The sequence below is a fragment of the Platichthys flesus genome, chromosome 6 (assembly GCF_949316205.1).
Source record: "Platichthys flesus chromosome 6, fPlaFle2.1, whole genome shotgun sequence".
Taxonomy (NCBI): domain Eukaryota; kingdom Metazoa; phylum Chordata; class Actinopteri; order Pleuronectiformes; family Pleuronectidae; genus Platichthys; species Platichthys flesus.
The window spans coordinates 25537140-25559868 of record NC_084950.1 but is presented as its reverse complement, the minus strand read 5'-3'; the positions used below and the strand labels follow the sequence as shown (position 1 = coordinate 25559868).

General features: G+C 42.0%; 1 protein-coding gene across 4 annotated transcripts in view; it reads left to right on the top strand.

The window, feature by feature from the left end:
• Positions 1 to 22702, top strand: part of lrrk2 (leucine-rich repeat kinase 2) — a 50822-nt gene extending 28120 nt beyond the window's left edge. For 3 of the 4 annotated variants that reach the window (XM_062389735.1, XM_062389737.1, XM_062389734.1), the window contains exons 21-52: positions 299 to 414; positions 596 to 668; positions 968 to 1161; positions 1247 to 1497; positions 2039 to 2187; positions 2806 to 2899; positions 2990 to 3176; positions 3255 to 3436; positions 3713 to 3930; positions 4222 to 4353; positions 4954 to 5168; positions 5259 to 5460; positions 6146 to 6234; positions 7000 to 7187; positions 7311 to 7465; positions 7560 to 7706; positions 9352 to 9543; positions 9664 to 9810; positions 9906 to 10018; positions 10224 to 10414; positions 10882 to 11042; positions 12894 to 13064; positions 13306 to 13406; positions 16906 to 17118; positions 18225 to 18418; positions 18982 to 19054; positions 19195 to 19385; positions 20058 to 20210; positions 20360 to 20586; positions 21204 to 21272; positions 21380 to 21512; positions 22223 to 22702. In XM_062389735.1, the coding sequence (XP_062245719.1) occupies positions 299 to 414; positions 596 to 668; positions 968 to 1161; positions 1247 to 1497; positions 2039 to 2187; positions 2806 to 2899; positions 2990 to 3176; positions 3255 to 3436; positions 3713 to 3930; positions 4222 to 4353; positions 4954 to 5168; positions 5259 to 5460; positions 6146 to 6234; positions 7000 to 7187; positions 7311 to 7465; positions 7560 to 7706; positions 9352 to 9543; positions 9664 to 9810; positions 9906 to 10018; positions 10224 to 10414; positions 10882 to 11042; positions 12894 to 13064; positions 13306 to 13406; positions 16906 to 17118; positions 18225 to 18418; positions 18982 to 19054; positions 19195 to 19385; positions 20058 to 20210; positions 20360 to 20586; positions 21204 to 21272; positions 21380 to 21504 (4913 nt within the window). In that variant the 3' untranslated portion in view covers positions 21505 to 21512; positions 22223 to 22702. The remainder of the gene's footprint in view (positions 1 to 298; positions 415 to 595; positions 669 to 967; positions 1162 to 1246; positions 1498 to 2038; positions 2188 to 2805; positions 2900 to 2989; positions 3177 to 3254; positions 3437 to 3712; positions 3931 to 4221; positions 4354 to 4953; positions 5169 to 5258; positions 5461 to 6145; positions 6235 to 6999; positions 7188 to 7310; positions 7466 to 7559; positions 7707 to 9351; positions 9544 to 9663; positions 9811 to 9905; positions 10019 to 10223; positions 10415 to 10881; positions 11043 to 12893; positions 13065 to 13305; positions 13407 to 16905; positions 17119 to 18224; positions 18419 to 18981; positions 19055 to 19194; positions 19386 to 20057; positions 20211 to 20359; positions 20587 to 21203; positions 21273 to 21379; positions 21513 to 22222) is intronic. The other variant, XM_062389738.1, reaches the window with a different exon arrangement.
• Positions 22703 to 22729: the final 27 nt, after the last annotated feature.

The window sequence follows — 22729 nt, the reverse complement described above, 5'->3', positions numbered from 1 at the left end:
TTCCGTTGAGCTACAACAAAAAAGGAAGTATTTTTATATCATTGAGCTTAGTTTAAATAAGATATACAATTTGTATTAATATACAGCCCTCCCTAAGTCAAAATTGGGTAACATAGATTTGTTTACCAACGTTTACATTTTACACATGATAACTTACACCCTTTGATATAGAAAAATCTTGGATCTGCCCCTGTTACACTTACAGTGTTTTGTCTTGATCTAAATCGAACCTCACAACTTAAGGGAAAAATTCACCGTCACTTATAAGTTGTTCTCCTGTGTGCTTTTTTCTCTGCAGGGAGTGATTCATTGTCGGGGGCTCTGTCTCCCAAACCACATAATAATTCAACAGAGGAGCTGAAGATGGGGTCCTTCAGTAGGAAGCAGAGGCGTCACAGACATGCCAGTACAGAGGTAAAAGCTCTTCATATTTATTTAGTATTTTATGCTCAGGGTGATACCATTTTCCTGTGTGCACTACAGCTGTAAAACTATATACCTTGCAGTTCTTAGCCTATATACAGAATTAGGAATCTCAAATGTGAGCCTTCTGTCTCACTGTTGGTTTTGCTCTCATGTGATTTGTCTTTTTCAGAGTGGTCAGACTGAGAGCGAACACTGTGAACCTGTACACAGGCGATATGTGAGGACTGGCTCCGCCCCAAAATGTAACTCCATTCAATTTAATTCAGTTAAGCTTTATTGTCATTCTCGCAGACACAGCTGCTTGATGTGTACTGTGATGTTGGACTGTAAACTACCGTTGATTCAAGTCAAGGAACATGCTTAGCCTAGTCATAGCTTTCACTTTTATTTCTTCTTTAAAAACTCTGTGACCATTAATGGTTTATGATCATTTCTATAGAAATTGGACGTATACAATTAAATACTTTTTAGGCGAAAAGAGGTGGAGGGTGAATCTTTTGGAAATGGACGAAATAATAACACACATGCGTCACATCCTCAGCATTGGGGTCTGTGGAGAACTCCGCTCTGTTCAGAGAGAGGGAGAGGATCCGCCTGCTCGACCTGTCCGGGAATGAGTTGGACTCTCTGTCTTGTCTGATGGACAGCGGGTTTGTGCAGGAACAGCTGGGGCATCTCCTCCGCCTCGACCTTGGCCAAAACAGTCTGCTAGAGTTTCCTTCAGCTCTTTGCCAGGTGATGGATATGATCTTTGCTGAATCACCAAGGATTAAGTGATATTTACGCTAAAGCTCATATTATTGCTTTTGTTTTGGCACAGAGTTTGAACAGTTTGACACGACTGGACCTGCAGGGCAACCAGCTCCAGTCGCTGCCGTCGGAGCTGCTGTCACTGCCGTCGCTTGGCACGCTGAACGTGTCTCGTAACTGTGTGGGTCCCCTTCTGACCTTTGACCCTACTGCCATCTGGCCGTCACTGCGGCAGCTAAACCTGTCCTTCAACAAAATCACTACATTTCCTCACGAGCTGGGCCGCGCCATGGATCACCTGGAGGAGCTGTTTCTAGAAGGGTAGGCTGGTGGAAACAGAGCTGTTTGTTTTGGGGTTTGAATATACTGATGAGCAGGAAAGTGTTGGAAATGGACGATAGTAGTTCTTTCATACCGTGAAGTGAATATTTCCAATCCACTTGTACTGTAGTGTTTTCATTCACTCAAGAAAGTTTATATAACCACATTTGTGATTTTAATATTAGGTTGAGTGATCAACAACATTTGACACCAGTTAAGAACATTTAAAATTACTAACCCTAACCCTAACAGTAAACTTGAACACAAAATGTGTTCGAGTAGTATAGGGCCATATATGAGTAAGTTCACACGATAAGCATCTTTATCAGAAGCTCATATAAATCACAGTGTAAAGAAACCCTCTAAAAATGTTCCACACTAATAAAGCCTCCTTAATGTATGACTCACCTCTCTAACTAAATCCATGCAGTGTCCATGGCAGTAGCTAAGTTTATAGCTCAAGTTATTTCACGACCCTATCATGTGTCCACTTGTCTAACGGCACAATGGTGAATATAACTTCATTTTTCTAACTTTTCAGGAACAGTATAACTGAGCTGTGCACGCCCCTGTACCTGCCGGAGATCAAGCTGCTGGATGTTTGCAAGAACAGTGTGGAGCATATTTCTCCAGACTTTCTGACAGGCTGCCCCAAGCTGGAAACGTTCAATGCCGCTATGAACAAAATCTGTGAGTGCTATTTTTACTAGGGTTGGGTACCATTCACATTTGAACCGTTACTGGTGCTGCTACCTGTAGCTGGAATTATGTATCGGTACCCAACGGTACCTTATACTTTTAACATTCAGCTTGTCTCTCGTGCCTTCACCCACTCATACACAAAAACAGTATGATCAGACACATGTAAACTCAGCCTAGGTAAAAACATCAGAATGATCATGATCAGAAATTAATAAAGTTGCTCTCTCACTCTTTAACTAACGTATACTCTCTCTTCTCACGTATACCTACTCTCCCACCCAAATCCCCTCAAATTTGGCCCTCAAATTTGGCATAGATTGATTAAATGTGAACCGGTACCCGGTAGTACAGACGTGATTTGGTTGGTTCCCTTAAAAGTACAGAGTCCAGTACCAGACCCTAGTTGTTGCATTCAGGATCTTGGTTTCAGGAGCTTTGTAACTTCCTATTTTGCCTATTTTGTACTTTGTAATATTGGTCATACAAAGTTTAATAACATATCATTGTGCAGAACACTTTGAAAACGAGTTCAGTGTGGGTAGTATTTTAACTATGTGAACACAGTGAACACGGTGATTGTAATCATGAGTTTACTGTCCTCTCCAGGTTGCCTGTCACATCTGCCGTCAAAGATCATGACACTAAAACTAGCAAACAACAACTTCAATTGTGTTTCTGAGGCTATACTTGATCTTCCAAAGTAAGCCAAGTTCACACTTACTTTTCTTGTTTCTAGGATTTTGAGAGTCAGTGTGTTGTAATGCAGCGGATGTTTTTTTGCCTCTTTCAGCTTAAGGTCTGTGGACATGAGAACCAATCACATCGCCGTTCTTCCCGGCCCGGGATTCTGGGCATCCAGCAATCTCAGAGAGCTAATGTTCAGTCAGAACACTATCGCAGCTCTGGATCTGAACGGGCCAACCTCCAAATGGATCAGACTGGAGAAACTTCACCTGAGTGACAACAACCTCAGTGAGGTAAAGGGCAATTTAGAGCAAAGCTTGATAATAAATAAGATTCACATTACTGCAAATTTGATGGTTGTGTTGTTCCAGATTCCTCCACAGGTTGGCCTCCTTGAAAGCCTGACCTCCCTGGATGTGAGCCGTAACACTAACCTGCGGTCCTTCCCGGATGAAATGGGGAAACTAAGCAGACTGTGGGACCTGCCGCTGGATGGTCTTCGGCTCCAGCTGGACCTTAAACTAATTGGCAACAAGACCAAAGACATAGTCAGGTGAGTTTTTTTTTTTTTATACATATACATATAAATTTGAAAAGCTTTTGACCACCACCACATCATATCGAATACCATTGGCTCAATGTACACCACAGTTTATGTTTGCCCTTGTTGAATTTATTGAAGGAGAGATGTCTCGTAACAAACTTAGAATTCAAACATAGAATTCGGTTTGGTAGATTTTCCATAATCATGATAACTAACGAACAACCATAAAAACATAACCTCGTTGGCGGATGTATTGCCTTTCCTTTCCTTTGCCCTTCACCCCAGGTTCCTGCAGCAGCGGCTGAAGAAGGCAGTGCCATACTACCGGATGAAGCTCATCGTGGTGGGGAATGCCGGCAGCGGGAAGACCACCCTGATTCAGCAGTTGATGAAGCTGAAGCGCTGCCAGTTGAACTCTAAAAGGACAACTGTTGATATCAGGGACTGGGTCATCGGTGAAAAAGACAAGAAGAAGATGGTGATAAATGTCTGGGACTTTTCAGGTTTGCCAGCATTTTGAGACCTTGATAAATGAATATGCAAAGCAGTGCGTTGAAGAATTTGCATTAATCACAAATTGCCAAGTGGTCCAGCAGCTTATAAACATTAACCCACACATGGCACCGGGGGCAGCAGAGACTGTTATTGAACAGTCAGGTGGCAACTGCAGGCATGTGTGCAATGGAGTTTGCTACAAGTCATGCATATTGTAAGACACTGATATCTCATATCTGAGATTTCTGTATTTTATTCAGCTGCTGTGGTGTAGTTTCACTCTCTGCTTTCTTACCCAGGTGGAGAGGAGTTCAGTGGTGCTCACCCTCACTTCCTGACCTCCAGAGCTATTTACCTGGTGGTTTACAACCTCAGCAAAGGAGCTGGTCAGTTGGACACCCTCAAACCCTGGCTCTTCAACATCAAAGCAAGTCATGAACCAAAGATTCAACCTGTCATGATAAATATGTTCTAGTAAATAAAATGTTCTGGTCTAACTTCAGCTGAGATGCAAGTAGGTTGAGTAATAATGAGCAAGAAGTTTTACAATTTACCTATATAAAAGCCATTAAGAAAAACATTGGATTAGACCAATTAGAGGAATCAAGATGATCGAGATGTAAAGTAAAAACATATGGATACATACAGATGAAACAATGGTGTTAATGTAAATTTGAAAAGTACCTAATATTGAGTCCTGTGGAACACCTCTTGTTACTGATAAAAACACTGACTGGAAGCTTCCCCATTAGACAGATTGTTTAATTCAGGTAGTCCCGGAAAGAAAAACTTCCTGAAACAGTTACATGGATTCAAATCAAATGTATCTGCCAAAGTAAGCAGTTGTCTGTAGTGAAACAGCTATTACAATACTGTATTAATTTACATCATCTTTTAAATTATATTGTTAGATGCTAGAATTCTATATCTTGTGCGTATGTTGAGATAACTTTAATAGCCAACTACTGCAATAGAACAAAACCTTTAGCAGTGGTAGAGTCTAAGTGTGCGCTCCTCTTCACTTCAGGCAGTGGCTCCACTCTCCCCGGTCATCCTGGTGGGGACACACACAGATGTGAGCGACGAGCAGCAGCTTCATGACTGCCTGACCAAGATCAGAAAGGAATTGCTGAACCACCAGGGTTTCCCAACCATAAAGGATTATCATATGGTCTCTGTCTGCGAGGACTCGGACTCCATTGCCAAACTCCGGAAGGCCATCGCTAGAGAGGTCACCAGCTTCAAGGTAAAGGGGCGAAAGCGGGAAGGTTTATTGTTTTCTTTTCCTTTGTCCAGAGTTAACCACGTGACTCACCACCTCTCCTCCTTCTCACAGATCCAGGGCCAGCCTGTGATGGGCCAGCCGGTTCCAGACAGCTATGTTGAGCTCGAACGCCGCATTCTCCTGGAGAGGACCAGGGTTCCCCCTGAGTTCCCCATCCTCAGGCGCCTGGAGCTGCTGCAGCTCATCCAGGAGAGTCAGCTGCAACTGGAGGAAGCTGAAATGCCCCACGCCGTCCACTTCATGAGTGAAGCCGGTCAGTCTGGTTCTTTGCTGCATTTAAAAAATTTAAAATAAATAAAGCTAGGGTTGGTAATCCTGGAGAAGGTTGCAAGAGCAGGCTACGCTTTAAAGAAATACAACTGATACATCCCAACCCCTCCCATCAGTCCGCTGGTCAAAGCTATGCCCCTATAACATATAAATGTGCACTAGCAACTTCTAGAAGACGACCTTTCCATGACATACTCACTTAGGTCAGGATGTATGCTGGCAGACATGTTCGCAACCCACTCATTTAATTTGGTCTGAATGAAGTGATTGGTTGTGTTTATTACAGTCCTGCACGGGCAACAGACGCTGGCTTTTTTCTTCATTTTTTCAGACGACTGCATTTATTGATGGCTATCTGGATGTAAAGTGTATTTCCCACAAATATGATTAAAAGTTTTACAAAAACTAATTACCCACACTTCCTTTAAATATCATCGAAAGAAATGTATTGATACATTTAGCAGGCAGAAAATACAATGACATAGAGATGTGGGAATGTATGAATTCAAATTTCCTTTTGTTACGACCATGGAGTTACATCCTGTAATGTAATTTAATTATGCATACACATGTTTAAAGTTTGAGGTGTATTTTACACTTTAAATATAATTATTGCTGTTTGGATCCACAGTAAATCAACTAAGTGGGCTTTGTCTCTCTGTCTGCAGGGGTTTTACTGCACTTTGATGATCCAGCACTTCAACTCCAAGAGCTCTACTTTATCGACCCCCAGTGGCTCTGCAACATCATCTCCCAGGTAACAACTCAAAATGGGATCTCTCCCCTCACCTCCCAGTCTGATGCTTCCCGGTTGGGGTGCCACATATCTCTGCAATACTGCTGTAAACACGTGCACAAACAACCATTCCAGAAAGAGCTGCAACTTTAAACACAAACTAGCAGCAAGCTAGCGTTAGCTCGCTGCTGCTACCCGTAAGGCATCTAAGGGGGAGCTATGCCATGTAGACAGACTGTGACGTAAATTCGGGTCTTAATCCCATTCGACGCACTCTAGCGTATCCTTTCTGAAATAGAGGAACTACAAAAGTGGAAATTTCACAATATGTCCCCTTTAAGATTGTTGTAAATAATTTATTGGGGCCACAGAATGTTCCAGAGCTTAGGGGAGCTTAGGGTGAAAGCGTGAAAGCGTGAAAGCGTAAGACAGCCCCAATGTACAGTGAGCGTGGATCATTGTTTCCAGGTCTTTATCAAAATGAAGAGGAATGTCTAGGAGGACCAAACGATTTTTAATACACAGTGTGAGCTGTTGGACAAGGGGCTAAATCACTTTAATAGAGGAAGTAACTTATAATTATAATAATAAATACAACTGAATATCATCTGCATAAAATAGACAACAGATGTTATTCAGATGAAAACATAAATCCCTCACACTAATGGTGCTCTGCTCAACAGCTGATCCTAGGATATATTCAGAGATGCCTATTATTCATTAACCCTCATATGTAGGTACATGCCTGTTATATTTAATTGTCTGTGTTGTGTGCTCTCTCCGTAGAAACTGACATTTAAGAGTTGTGGCTTCTGGGAGCAGCCTAAAGGAACTGTTCAGCGGTCGGTGGTGGAAAAGTTCCTGATTGAGACCAAATGTTTCCCCAAGAGGCACCTGATGCAGTTCTTCAAACTGCTGGAGAAGTTCCAGATCGCGCTGCCGTTCGGAGAGGACCAGCTGCTGGTACCCAACAAGTACGTTTAGATTTAAACCTATGGATCTCTTGTGTTTTCTATCGACCAGACAGATTCTGCAGAAATCTTATAGTAAGTAGAAAGTTGATAAATGTTTCTAACCCCTCATTCGTCCGTTTGAAGTTTGTCAAAACACAGGCCGGTCATAGAGCTACCTCACAGTGAGAACTCAGAGGTTATTGTGCGTCTTTATGAGATGCCGTACTTCCCGATGGATTACTGGTCTCGACTTATCAGCCGCCTACTGGATGTTTCTTCTTACTTGCTCTGTGGAAGAGGTAAAATACAAGTATAAGAGACACAGTCACTGTTTGATCAGTACTTTTCCCCCCCAAAAAAATAAAAGACTCTCTCAAACTATTTATTGCCCAGATAAAGCTGTGCGTCCCAACCGGATCTACTGGAGGAGAGGCGTTTACCTGAGCTGGTGCCCTCAGGCGTACTGTCTGGTGGAAGCTGCCTCAGAGGATGGAAATCCCTCCAGCTTCGTCAGAATAACTGTGCCCTCTTCACGTAAAGGTAAGTTTTTAAAAAAATAACGACATTTCTCCATATATACAAGTGATAAAAGGGGTTTTCAGGAAGGAACGACATGATCTGAATTTTAAATTAAGCATTAACTGGCGATATTGGCTGCTATGCAGAAATGAGAACCTTTCCATGCTACGGAAACTGCTTTTAATCTTATCAGTGTGTGCAAATTAAGATTAACTGAGAATATGTAAATAGATGTCCGTATGTTAACTACAAATAGCATAATGTCAGGCAAGTGTATTGATAATATTGCTGTATTAGTACATTCACACAACATAGAGCAATGGAAAAAAGACAATTCACTGAGAGAAAACAGAAACAGTTAAAAATTACACATTAACTATGGAACTTTGCAGTATTTTCAAATAGTTAAGGGAGAGTGGGCTGAGGTTAGTGTTTTAAACTATGTTGAAAGGCAGTTGAAAGGCTCCTCCAGAGAGGGCAGTGGGCAGCCAATGATTTTCCGGGCGCTGTTGATTATTCTTTTAAGGCCTTTCCTTCACACCGCGTAGAAATGCAGTGCGTTAGCACATTCTCCATGGAGCAGCGGTAGAGAGACGAGCAGCTTGTCCTGCAGCTTGTTTTGATTCCTCTGCGCCGACAGGAGCCAGTGGCCGGAGGCATTATGTTCTTCATCCGTCCCTTTCCTGTGAACACGATATATCAAGATTGCCTTGAGAGAATTTCTTTAAATTAGGCACAAACACTTAGACTCAAAGATGACCTGTTAAGTGGTCGAAGGTCACTGCGATATCTCTAGAAGCCCTGGTGGAATTGCTTACACATTTGGCATAAACATTCAGTTGAACTTGGATTTCATTTTGGTAGCCTAAGGTCAAGGTCACGTTGGATTCAAGAAGTTTTTTAAGTGTTTTACTTGAACATTATATCTTGAGGGAATGTCTTCAAATGTGTTACTAAACGTTTTGAACTCAAAGATGAAGTGATTACATTCGATGTTGGTGCTTGGGGGTCAAAGGTCTAGGTCACAGTTACTTCCTGTGAATGTGATATAAAAAACTGATAGTAGGGGATTTCATTACATCTGGTATAACTAACTTGAACTCCTTGATTAACTTATTAGGTGGTTAAAGGTCAATGTCACTGTTAAAGGCCTTACAGTACAGGCCTCTTGAATGACACAGTACCTCAAGACTGCTTGAGGGAATTTCTTCAGCTGTCACTTGGATTAAGATATTCAGATGATGTGATAACATGTGGTCGGCTGTGGCTGAGGCGTAGAGTGGTCGTCTTCCAACCTGAAGGTTGGCGGTTCACTCCCCAGTCTGACCCATCTGTATGCCGAATTGCAAGATGCTGAACCCTGAATTGCCCCTCGTAGAACAACGTTCAAAGTGCTGCTAATAAATGCAATGTATTAATGGGTGTGTGTGTGTGTGTGTGTGTGTGTGTGTGTGTGTGAATTGGTGAATGTAAAATTGTACTGTAAAGAGCTTTGAGTGGTCATCAAGATTAGAAAAGCGCTATATAAATACAAAACCATTTACCATTTACATTTCAGTGGTCTATGGTCACACTGACAATTATCAATTCTCGAGAGGTAATAGTTGCTTATGATGATGATGTTGCTGCTGTACGATGTTCACCTGTGTCTCTCTGTTCCTTCCAGGCCATGTGTTGCTGGGTCAGGTGGTGGATCACATCGACTCCCTGCTGGAGGAGTGGTTTCCTGGCCTGCTGAACATGGACATGCACGGCAGCGGTGAGGCTCTGCTGAAGAAGTGGGCTCTGTACAGCTTCGATGACAGACAGAAGTGGAGCAAGATCCTGCTGGAGGACCTCTTCACTTACTTTGACAATGGTACATAAATCACTCCGGAAGTTTAACACCTCTGTTAGGGATGTAATTTCAACAAGGTTCAATATACAATTAGGTACAAAATGCAGCAATTTACCTGAAATCGTTTACGTTGGGTCCTAGATTTTTTGCTGGTGAATCCAGAGGACCCGCGGTGCACACTGCCCATCTCTCAGATCGCCCCTGACTTAGTACTTAGTGACCAGTCTGCAGGAACCATGCTGGACACTGAAGAGCTGCATATGGAGTTGTCAAAGGAAAACCAACTGGGTATACTCTTATTTTCCTGTGTTGCTTTTGTGGGATACATTTTAAATGGTAAATAGCTTTTCTTGAAGTATGATATACTGTATATTTGGCCACAGGGGACGGTGGCTTTGGAACAGTCTATCGAGGTGTTTACAAGAATGAGGAAGTAGCCGTGAAGATATTCAACAAGCATGCGTCTGAGCTCTACATCCACAGACTCCTCAGACAGGTACCGCTGAAGTCATTCAAATCAAAAACTAAGGGGCAGCTACAGATGCTGTGTCCTCACTCAAGTGCCTTGCTTAGATAAACTCACCATGGCACTGAGATAATATTGTTAAAATAATGTTGATTTTTGAGTTTTTCATGCACTGTTGAGAAATGAAAGTGGTTAAGTTACTTTAATTCTTCTCATTGGTCACTGTTTTTTTCAGGAATTGGTGGTGTTGGGTCGCCTCCGTCACCCGAGCTTGGTGGGCCTGCTGGCAGCTGGTTCTGCCTCTCAGGTCCTGGTGATGGAGTTGGCTCTGCGTGGCTCACTGGACTCCCTCTTTGAACATCAGAGGAGCAGCATCAACCAAAAGCTCCAGCACAGGATCGCCCTGCAAGTGGCTGACGGACTCAGGTAGAAAATATGGATGATTGCATTAAGTTCCTAATTTATTTTTTATTTTATTTTTTCTATTTTGTCATGATGATGATCTCTTCGATGTTTGGGGACTGCTTACAAGTTATTAGAAGACATTATGATACAGCACAGTCTCATTATGATGTAGTCTAGATGCACAGCTACTTACATCTAACATAACCATATTTGATGTTTAGAAAATCTTGACATGACTATTAGAAAACATACTGCATACTTAAATGTGTTTTTTTAGCTGTAATTTTAATTCTATGAGACTGTTCTTTGATGAAATACATTAATGCAGGTTTTTGTAACACACCTATTGCAAAATCAACATTCACAAACTCACAGGGTTTTAAAACGGCTGGGGACGTGTGTGTGCTGCGTCATCGCACATAACGGAAAACAAACTAGATAACTTTACCAAGCTAGTTTGAAAAGATATCCATCATCTGTGTGAACAGGTACCTTCACTCAGCCATGATCATCTATCGGGATCTGAAGCCCCACAACGTGCTTCTATTCAACCTGAAGACCGACTGCGACATCATCGCCAAGATCACAGACTACGGCATCTCCCAGTACTGCTGCAGTATGGGAGTGAGGAGCTCAGAGGGCACTCCAGGTCAGACACCTCCTCAATCCGATAGTTCATACAGTTGCAATCAGAAATATTCAACCCCCCAAAGATTTTAAGGATTTATCAATTAAAGTAGACAGAATCTTGTTCTTTGATCAAAATTGTGCTTCGGATGCCTTCTTTATGAGTTGAGTGATACAGAAAATCAACACGGAAAATGCATGATGTAGTATTTGTGTGTAGCAGTATATTTTGCTAAGATAGCCATGTCACAATTATTCAACCCCTATATAAAATTGTTGTTTTTAAGCTGTCTGACAGTTTTTTTTGTCCTAAAGTTGAGTTGAAACATTATTAAGCCTTTGGGAAATCTATACTGATCCTTCATTTGCTTCAGCTGTGATCCATATATAAACCCCACCCATGAAGGTATTCAAGGTGAGTTGCAATCATGGGAAAGACAAAGGAGCTTACACAAAAGCTGAGAGAGGAGATTATTTCATCACACCTGAAAGGCCTTGGGTAGAAGAAGAATTCCCCCAAAAATGATATTCCAAGAGACACAATTGGGAACATTATAAGGAAGTTTACAACTGATGGAGCAGCTTCAAACATGCCTGGCCGTGGAAGAAAGCCCAGCATTTCATCAAGGACCCTCAGCAACTTAGTCAGAACAACTCAGATAAACCCCTGTATGACTACAAGACACCTACAGGATGACCTGATGAAGGCTGGTACAAGTGCTGCAGTGGCAACTATAAGACATGCAATGAATAATAAAGGACTTAATGGCCGGCTCCAAGACGCACTCAGCTCTTGACCACAAGCAACATCAAAAGTCTACTAGAATATGCCAGGAGGAATTTGGATAAGCCTACAGAGTTTTGGGTGACAGTTCTATGGACTGATGAAACCAAACTGGAACTGTTTGAACGTATGGACCAGCGGTATGTCTGGCGTGTGAAAGGCCAGGCTTATGACCAGAAGAATACCATCCCCACAGTCCAGCATGGAGGTTGGTCAAAGATGATATTGGGCTGTTTTTCTGCGGCAGGAACTAGCAATCTTTATTGTGTACATGGCATCATGGATTCACAGAAATACCAGGCCATTTTAAAGAGGAATGTGATTCCTTCTGTGACAAATTAAACCTTGATGATCATTGGACTTTCCAGCAAGACAATGATCCAAAGCAAAATCTCCATGTCCACCAAAGCTTGGTTGAGAAAAAGATCCTGGAACGTCCTGGAGTTGCATTCACAGTCACCATATTCAAATTTGATTGAAAATCTTTGGTGGGATTTAAAGAAGGCAGTTGCAGCATGGAAGCCATCAAACATCACTGATCTAGAGGCTTTTGCACTTGAAAAATGGGCAAAGATTCCAATCGAGAGGTGTAAGAAGCTTGTCCGCATTTACTATTTTTAGAAGTTATAAAAGCTTGAGGATGCAACACAAAGTACTGAAGCTGGAGGGTTGAATAACATTGCATGCACATGTGTTGAAAGGGTTACATTTTTCATTTGAACTTCAAAGTTAAGTCAACTTCTGTTGTCAAAATAACTAAAATACGCATCAATAAATATCTTTTGTTGTTTGATGAGGTTTTTTTGTCATTTATTGTCATTATCTGTCATCCACATCACTATAATGTCTATTGAGGTGAGGGGGTTGAATATTTCTGATTGCAACTGTAGGTTTTTATTTAGCATTGAACCTGGTTATTTATAGAGCTGCTGCTAAACTGTACTGGAACATGTAATACTCTTAATTAAATTGAAGTGTCATATGTTTACTTATGTGTGTGTTTGCAATAGGATTCATGAGTGAAGTGAGGTCAGAGATACAGAGAGTTTAACCCCGTACGTGAAGCTATTATTTCTGTGAACCACACAGGTTTCCGAGCACCGGAGGTCGCCCGGGGTAACGTGATCTATAACCAGCAGGCTGATGTGTTCTCATTCGGTCTGCTGCTCTACGACCTCCTGACCTGTGGAGAGCGCATCTCTGACGGGATGAAGTTCCCCAGTGAGTTCGATGAAGTGGCAGTGCAGGGGAAACTACCAGGTGAGTTTTTTTAAACCAGAGTCGATGTCAATTTAAGAAGACGTCTGTAAAATGAAATCAATTTAGCTGTATGTTATTGATAAGCTTGAGTTTTTAGTTGGGCCATGTTTTCACACAAGGGATCATACAGCATTATATTATCAATCTTGCTTATATTACACTTTTTTTGTTGAATCTGACACATAGTGATGGCATCATTAAGGATAAATCACAGTAAATCTGTATCTGTGTCTCGACACAGATCCAGTGAAACACTACGGCTGCTCACCGTGGCCGGGCTTCCAGGTGCTGATGAAGGAGTGTCTGAGGCAAAGTCCACAGGATCGACCCACTTCCACTCAGGTTAGAGCTGGAACACCGTTTAATTAAATTTTTATCATAATGGGGATGTGGTGTTTACAAGGAACATTAAGAAATCTGGTTATTCGGCAATTGTTTCCTATTTGGTGCCTTATGAAAATGAGGCTTTGGTTTAGCTCTATTAAATGCCAACATTGTGTTTCGGATTTGCCGTATCCACCTTAATGTCAGCAATGGGAGACGAGAGCGACAGCAAATATTACACCTGTCATCCATATTGGTTGGTTTCTTGCTGTCACTTCCAGTGCACAGAACCAGGACGCAGAGCTGGGGAGAATTACAGGGACCAATCTGCAGTGGTAGCGGTTGCTGGCTAAGAGCAATCAAGCCGGGCTGAATGTCTCGCCAATGATAGTAGCAAGGCAGATGGAAATGCAATGATACATGGGGTGCTTTAATTCCTGGGCAGATCCAGCCAATTTTACACACTATTGGATATGCTTAGGGCTGCAGGATATATCGGCTATGTACGATATATCGATATAATTTCCACAGGGATACAAGATTTGACAATATCGTTTATATCGATATATGCGTTAAAATGGTCAGTTTCGCCTCAAGCGTCTGCGTTTGCCTTGGGAGACTGTGAGCGCAACCGCGACCCCTCCCACTCTGTCGTTCCGAACGTGCCGATTGCAAAGACGCGTCTTTCCCGCCCCCACCACCCCCTCACAACAAATCAAGCATGGAGGATCCCAATAAAAAAAACGAGACGGCGGAGCGAGACGAAATTGTTTCTAAAAGGAGAAACAACGGCTCCATCATAAGGAAATGGTTTGGTTTTAAAAAAAAAGATGAGCAGCAGCTGCAGGTCATCTGTAGGGAATGCAACAAAACAGTTGCGTCCAAAAGTGGAAGCACGACCAATCTTTTCCACCATTTGCAGCAGCGGCACAAAGTGCAATACGAGGAATGTGTGAAACTCCGTGGCTGTGCTGCTGCTGCTGCATCACCGACCGCGAAAGCATCTTCTGCGGCTGCCCCAAAACAATGTCTATTGCAAGAATCCTTCACTCGTGGTGAGCCATATGACAAGAAAACCGCAAAGTGGCGTGAGATCACTAAAGCGGTAGCCTACCACATTGCAAAAGACATGGTCCCGGTCGCAACGGTCGCCCAGGATGGTTTCAAAAAGTTGCTCCGAACAATGGACCCAAGGTACAATTTGCCAAATCGAAACTATTTCTCTGAAGAAGTGCTGCCAGAGATGTACACCACTCTCAGGCAAAAGCTGACAGCCCGGCTCGCAACAGTAAAATATTTTGCGGTCACTACCGACATGTGGTCCAGTAGGACCTGCGAGCCGTATATGTCATTGACAGTTCATTTTATCGAGGACTGGAGAATGGAGTCGGCGTGCCTCCAAACCAGCTACTTTCCTCAAGATCACACCGGAGAGCACATCGCTGAAGCCCTGCAGGATGCACTCTCAAACTGGAAGCTGGAGGAAAAGCGGCTGGTGGCCATAACCACCGACAATGGGAGCAACGTTGTTAAAGCGGCCCAACTGCTAAAATGGCTGAGGATGCAATGCTTTGGTCACCGACTTCATTTGGCCATTGGTGAGTACAATGGCAAAGTAATAGTTACAGGGAAGAGAAAATGTGTGCATGCTTTAAAACGGTTGTTTGCCATAACAACTTTTTCACACAGTTAAATGGTGTTTGAATTTGACATATAATCTAAATCACACACCTCCCTCTTAAACACAGGTGATCTTCCTTTTTTAGATAATAAAAATCAAAGAAGAATTACATTTTTTAAATACTTTTATTTTAAATGTTTTCTATTAAAGAACATGAACACACAATTGAAAAAGTGAATACAAAAACAAAATAAATTAACACGGCGTACTCTACTTAACAGGTTTCTAAGACATTGTTTAAATTAAAAGGTTAAATGAAAAGTAAATGATTTAAAATATTTAACAATTTTATTTCAGGACATGACATTAATGATCACCGCATCACAAGGTGCATTGCGCTGTGCAAGAAAATGGTCAGCAGCTTTTCCTATAGCTGGAAAGAGAGAATTGGCTGAGGTGCAGATTCAGCTGGGTCTACCGACTCACCAGCTCATCACAGAGTCAGCCACACGTTGGGGATCGAGACAGCAGATGATCAGCAGGGTCCTGGAGCAAGAGGCAGCCCTCTCCAAAGTCCTGTTTGCTGACAAGAAGTCGAGACATCTTGTCCTTAACTGGCAGGACGTAGAGGTCCTGCAGGCAGTCCAGAAAGTCCTGAAGCCCCTTCATGACTTCACAGATGCTCTCTCCGGTGAAGAGTATGTCACCCTCTCCTACGTCAGGCCTGTGCTACACCTCTTCAACTCAAGTCTCCTAATACGGGAAGAGGATGATAGTGAGCTGTGTAGGTCGATCAAGACCAGAATCTTGGATTACCTTAATGCCAAGTATGCTGACCCAGACACAAGTGACCTTTTGGATATGGCAGCACTTGCGGATCCACGTTTCAGGGTCCAATACATCCCAGGTGAAAGAGTTGAGGCACTGAAACACAGAGCTGTGTTGGAGGTGGAGGCCTTGCAGGCTGATTTGGGCGGCGGTAAGCCGGACCCGGCTGGCCCTGTGCCAGAGGAACCAGGAATGCCACCACCATCCACAAAGAAGAAGTCACTGGCCAGCTTCTTCAAGCAGAGCACAGCCACCAACACCAGGCTGACACAGAGGGAGGCGATTGAAAGTGAGCTTACAAGCTACTTACAGTCAGCTATCATCGACCACGACACAGATCCTCTCCAATGGTGGAAGATGCATGCCGATATTTTTCCAGCACTGAGCCTCCTGGCTCCTGGCTCAGTGTTTTCAGTTGCAGCGGCAACATTGTCAACTGTCACAGGGCATCCCTGAAGCCTGAGGCGGTTGATAGACTAGTTTTCCTTGCACAAAACCTGTAAAATATAAGAGCACTGCAAATGAGAAACGTTTTTTTGGCCTGTTCTGTTGGTAATTTTGTTCTGTTTACATTCTTGTTCTTTGCACAGCTGTAGGAGAAGAATAATCTTAACCCTATTCATTTAATTAAAACTATTTAATATATTTGTTATTTCACACAATGTTAGATGTTGGCACCACATAATTTGTCAAAGAGATTTAAAGATTTTATTTATTTTGTTAAGAAGCATAAAAACTGTTCTGTTCATGTGTTCATGTGTTCATTCAATTTACCTTTCTTGCACTTGGCACATGTGCCAGCCAGAGTTCCATGTTCCATTCTGGTGAAAATGACTATACAAAATCACATGTTGATATATGTTGCAGTCATACTGATCTGTGTTTTATTAAAAGTGCTTGCAACGTCTCACATGTGGCTTTTGACTTAAAAAAAACCATCTAACCCACTCTATAGAAAATATCGAGATATATATCGTATATCGCCATTCAGCCAAAAAATATCGGGATATCATATTTTGCCCATATCGTGCAGCCCTAGATGCTTCATGTGTACTTTGATGTGTGCAGGTGTTTGACAGGCTAAAGTCAGGGGAGATGCTGTGTCTGATGAAGGAGCTGCTCGTTCCCAGTGCATTCAACGCAGAGTGCCTCACAGTGAGCTCTGGCGGCAGTGACTGTCTCTTCAGCAGCCACACAGCCTGGCTGGGAGGGGGCAGCAGCACGCAGAGGGTGGGCTCCGTCTCAGCTGTGGACATGGACACCAACACAGTCACTACTCAGGTATGGAAAGCAGATAAAACATTGTGCAACAACATTTGACCTTAGAGGAGTTTACATCTTTCAGCTCAAAAAGGTAATTTCATTTTAATGTACCTGCCCTTTTGAACCTGAGGAAGTATACAGAATGTAAATATTTGCATATATCTGTGTTGTATTTAACATAAATCAAATTCAAATTCACTACCCCACCAACTTTAAAGAGTTTCATTATTATACCTCTATTATCAAAAAAATGTAATAATAATAATTCAGTGAGTCTAGCACCCATAGCCAAAGTACAATGGATACCTATCCTCTACAGAATTCACTTCAAGATTATTTTGAACACTTTAAATCGCCACATTATCTGCCTCGGCTTTATACATCAGTTTTTTTAACCCCTTACCCTGTTCCGAACCCCTAACCCTGACCACTGAGACCACAGATCCGATGCTGTTGAAAGTCCCACGAAAGAGGAGGATCATGCTTTTACAGTTTTAGCTCCTATGCTGTGGAACAAACTCCCACTTTACATCAGATCAGCAGAATCACTGCGTCAGTTTAAAACTTTATAGACAAGCATTCTTGTAGCCTTTTAAAAGAAATAATTTAAATTGTATTGTTTTATTGATGTTTTATCTTTTTTTAATTTCTTTGCTGAGTAGGATCTGTTTTCATCCAATTTTCTATCTTTGCACTTTTATTGTTAACTCTGGTTCGGAAAGAGATTGAATTATTATCACTCTGTAATACACTCTCACATTAAATACATATGTTTTATTAGACTTGTGCAATGTAACCCAGCACGATAACTGATTGGATTGTATGTGATTCTGGGCCATGACATTAGTGGGCTGAGACACTGGAGCGCAATATATCACACAATGCTATTGTAATGGTATTCATCAAGACACATACCATTTTTGTTCATCAGTTAGTTTTAATGATAATTAAAATAATCATTTTATTTAAGTAAAACTCATTAGAAAATGATATATCAAATAAAAACGATCATAAAATAATAATTACAAGAATAAAACCACTAGACCTAAGCGTATCAGAGTGTCAGATAGTACAAACACACATCAGTCGTAAATGTTCAAAGACCAGTTCTCTGCGTCCTACAGGAGATCGACACCAGTCCCGTCCTGTGTCTTGTGACAGTGCAAATCCCAAACGAGGCCTGCGATTGGCTGGTGGCCGGCACCCAGTCCGGCTCTTTGGTAGTCATCAGCACTCTGGATCCGTCAGCTTGGCACCACCTGCAGAGTGTCCCGGACGCTGTCACCTCGCTCTACTTCCATGTGCACAATTGTCGAGCGTGAGTATCAGTAAAAACACCACAGACGGATACTGCAAGTCTGTGGTCTGGGGTCTGTTTCCTTCTACACTAAAAAGTACACTTTTGCCTGGTGGGGGACACTTGAAGAGAAGTCACGGGATACATGGTGAAAACATTCAATAAAATCATATTTTTTTTCAATATCTTGTGTGGATCAAAGTTTTTGTAAACGAACCAGCTAAGGTATTAGAACCACATCTGAATACAGTTAAAACACCATGTCTACTGATATCATGAGCTCTCTCCAGCAAATGTTGATGTATATTTATTAAAGATCAGTCTAATAATATGCAGCATTTTTAGAAGCATTCATTTATTACTTTTAATAAATAGATTTTTAGCTATGTTGGAGAATGGTCAGAAATCCATAATAATTCCAGTAAAATACAATGTGACTGCTGTGACTACAGATTCCGTGTATAGATCTAAAATCTGGAATGTTCTGTATAAAACTGTACCTATTACAGTGTGACATGTAAGGTTATGTTGAAATAAACAATCGGCAAATAGTATTAACCTCCCCTTTTTAATTTATGTTTCAGCCAAAGAAAGAATTATTTGCTGGTGGGGACAGCCAATGGACTTCTCACTGTTTATGAAGACTCTGTTCTCAAGGTAAACTTTCAATATTAAGTAAAAGAACATCTGATAGGATGATTTTATTTTGTTGAGAGGTTACTCCCACTGTGTCCTCCCACGCTGAACAACGCATTAGGTATGTTTAGATATCTATTTCCTACTCCTCCTCTTCACAGAAGGAAAATGGACAACCGGTGAAAACTGTCTGTGTGGGGAACGCCAGCACACCTGTCATGTGTCTGAGCCAATCGGTGCATCCACTGGACAGCAGAGCGGTGTGGGCGGGCTGCGGCACCACGATCCGCTCCTTCGCAGCCGACTACGATGTCTCCAAGACCATAGATACTCGACAGAGCCTTGTATTCCAGTGAGTCCATGTAGCATTTGTATTCACATTCTACTGTAGCAGAGGTGAGAAGTAATTTGTTCAAATATGAAGACGGACAGAGAAACATGTGGCCTGAAACATAAATGTGGATGTTCATAACTAATGTTTCTGAGCCCTAAGGATTTCATAAATATTGAGATCTTCGACTTGTTGACATATTTTTCTAAAAGTACTGCATCATAATAGAATTATAAGTTAAAGGTTCAATGTGTAGAATTGAGTGACATCTAGTGGTGAAGTCTCATGTTGCAGCTGAATACCCCTCACCTCACCCTCAACATTCAGTTGTCATAAAAACTCACAAGTTTATTAGTTTGTCCAGTCTGGTCTACTGTGAAAAAACATGGTGGCCTCTGTAGAGAGGACCTGCTCCCTGGGTAAATATTAAGTATGTATTTATAAAGGCCCATTTCAGCGTAAAGAAAACAACAATTTGTGCAATTTAGATGAAACACACTAGTGAGAACATCTCCTGGATTATTCATATTTAAATTCTGCCAATAGATCCCTTTCATTCAAATCCTACACACTGAACCTTTAAGTGCAGCCTGAGTTAAAAGTTTAAATAAGGTCTGTTGACTGTCTAGACTGAAATAGTAATGTGTTTAACAGTATCATTTTGTCTATGTGTTTGCATGGTGTGCTCTCCAGGCAGCAGCGGTCACTGGGTGGTGAGGCTTGTGTATCAAGAATGGCTGTGGATAAATACGTATACCTGAGCAAAGCTGGCTCCTCAAGAGTTGAAGTTTGGGACAAGAGGAGTGAGAGGATGGTGGACTCCATAGACTGTGCCCAGATCATTAGGTATACACACACACACAACACGGCATTTCGACTGATCTGTGTCGTTACCATTTGAAGATAGACGCTGCTTTGATCAGAAGGTGAAAGGTGCAGGCCATCACAGTCTGTCACCAGCAGCGGTACAGTGTTAATGAGTCCTCTTCCTGCAGACATGACTCTGGCTGCAGAGGCAGGAAGGGCAGCAAAGCCGACCTGCCAGCTGAGGCAGCCCCCTCCCAGGCCAGAGTGAAATCCCTGCTGGTGCAGAGCGCTGCAGCTCTCTGGGTCGGCACTAGAGGGGGCCACCTGCTGCTGCTGGAGCTCTCCAAACACCAGACACTGCAGGTCATCGGCCCTCGCTGCGACTCCATCCGCTGCATAGCCTCCGCACTCATAGGTTGGTCCTCAATGTACCCATTTATCTCTAAATTCACATCTTTTTTATTCTGTGTCACACCAGACACAACCGTACACTTGTTTTATTGTGACAAACTCCTCATACTCACACCACAGGCTCCCGTCACATACCAAATGGTCTCACTGTATTTTGGTTAAGAAAGAATATTGAAGAATACAGAAAAAAATGTTGACGGGTAAGGGGTTCATATCCCACTATATAATAATATAAATTAATATATATTATAGAAAGCAGCACTGTGGTGCAGTGCAGTGTTAATTTTGGAAGCTATTTTTCATTTAGTCTTAGTCTTAGTCTTTTGACGAAAATGCATTTTAGTTTTAGTCACATTTAGTCATTTTTATCCTTCTTAGTTTTAGTCTAGTTTTAGTCGACTAAAACAAATTCCATTTTGTTACTTACTTTCACACACTGACGGGTTATGTTTGAGTGCAGAATTGTGTTAAACAACCCAGTTTTGTGCATCATGTTTATTTTCCTGTGGTCTTGATATTTTTGGACTTGTTGATGTAATCTTCACATGAAACACTGTATTTATATCAGCCTTTGTTCATGAACTGTTCCAGGTGTAATCATCTTTTTTTCTCCATGTACAGCAACACTGAACTGGAAGAATGTGGTGCTGGTTTTGGGCAGAAGACACCCACAAGATAAAGGTTTGAGTTGTGAGTCCGATGGTTCATTGTTTGTCTCACACTTAGGGAGAACAGTTGTCCCGCCGTGTGAGTTTCTCTGCGTCAACCTAAAAGTGCACGTTTGCCTTTGCCCTCAGACGAGGGGTCGGTGCTGATGGTGTGGAACGGCACGCTGCCGAAGGAGGTCAGAGACCTGAACAGACACTGCGAGAAGAGAGAGTTGGTCACAGCCAAAATGAGAGAGCAGCTTCAGCACCACTGAGCCCAGAGGTTTGCATGATACATTTTTTTCCCTTTATTTCCCACTTCTCAATTTTCGTCATAACTCTACGTCAGAACCTACCACATTTCAGGAGCTTTCCCGAGCAGTAGCAGTGGTTGTACCCCCACAAACACAGTCAGATGTACTTGTAGCTGCAGTCAGCGTAATAACAGAAGCAGATGTGGAGGATCAGCTGCAACAGAAGGATGACTTCATTTTATATTCTTGAATAACAGTTTAATCTTTTTTTACCTTATAGATTGTGTTAGTGCCTCGAATGTGGAGCTATACAAACTGCTAGTGTATCTGCACCCCTTGAAAATTAGAGAGAAATGCCCAATTATTCAATCAGTCGATCTCATTTTATCTGTATTATCCATATTCACAAATCAGTTTGTGTCTTTGGGCTTAACAAGGTGTGGCCTCCTCTTCCCTTTACCCACATCAAGATTGAGGAAAAACAATCCCAAAAGACCATATTGACAGGGGAACTGAAAGTGTTTTAATCTTCTTTATCTACTATTCCTGATGCTACATATTTATGTTCCAAATGAATGCTTCTAAGCAGGTATTAAATAAAGAAAGAAATAAAGAAATTAGTGCTTGAGTTATTTCATGTTTGATTTTGCATACATTTGCTATTTATCAATATGGATGGAGTAGTGCTGGTAGTGGTGGTGGCAGTAATAAGCCTTTTGTTTTTCATTATTTTGCACAGAACTGCTGGTGGAAAAGGGATCATTTCTCCTGTGGACCGTCGTGTCAGCAGTTCAGATTGACGGGGAGGGTTCAGCTTAATTAGCTGATTTGATTTTTTATTTAAGATGAACACTAATACAACAATGTGCCACGTTTGACCAGATGAAGACAACCTTTGTTGTTTTCCAATGTGGACATTTTTCTAAAAGGGACACGGACAATTTATTTTGTGTTGCACAGCAGTCATTTAGGACGACTTCCTGCTCCGCATATTGCAAATTGTTCAGCTGGAGGTTGAAACATGAAAAAAGCCAAAGGAAAACAAGCCTCTTAAAGTGTATATGTCATTATTTATTCTCATGTCTATGTGACCAGTGAGCTCAGTCACTCCACATCAGACCTCTCATAGTGCTGCCTGCTTTCTACGTTTTTTTTTACGGTCCCTGAAGTGTGTTACTGCTGGTGTCAAACAGGGTTAATTAAATGATATTTTATGAACTCTCCTGGCCCTGTGTACATGCTGTTG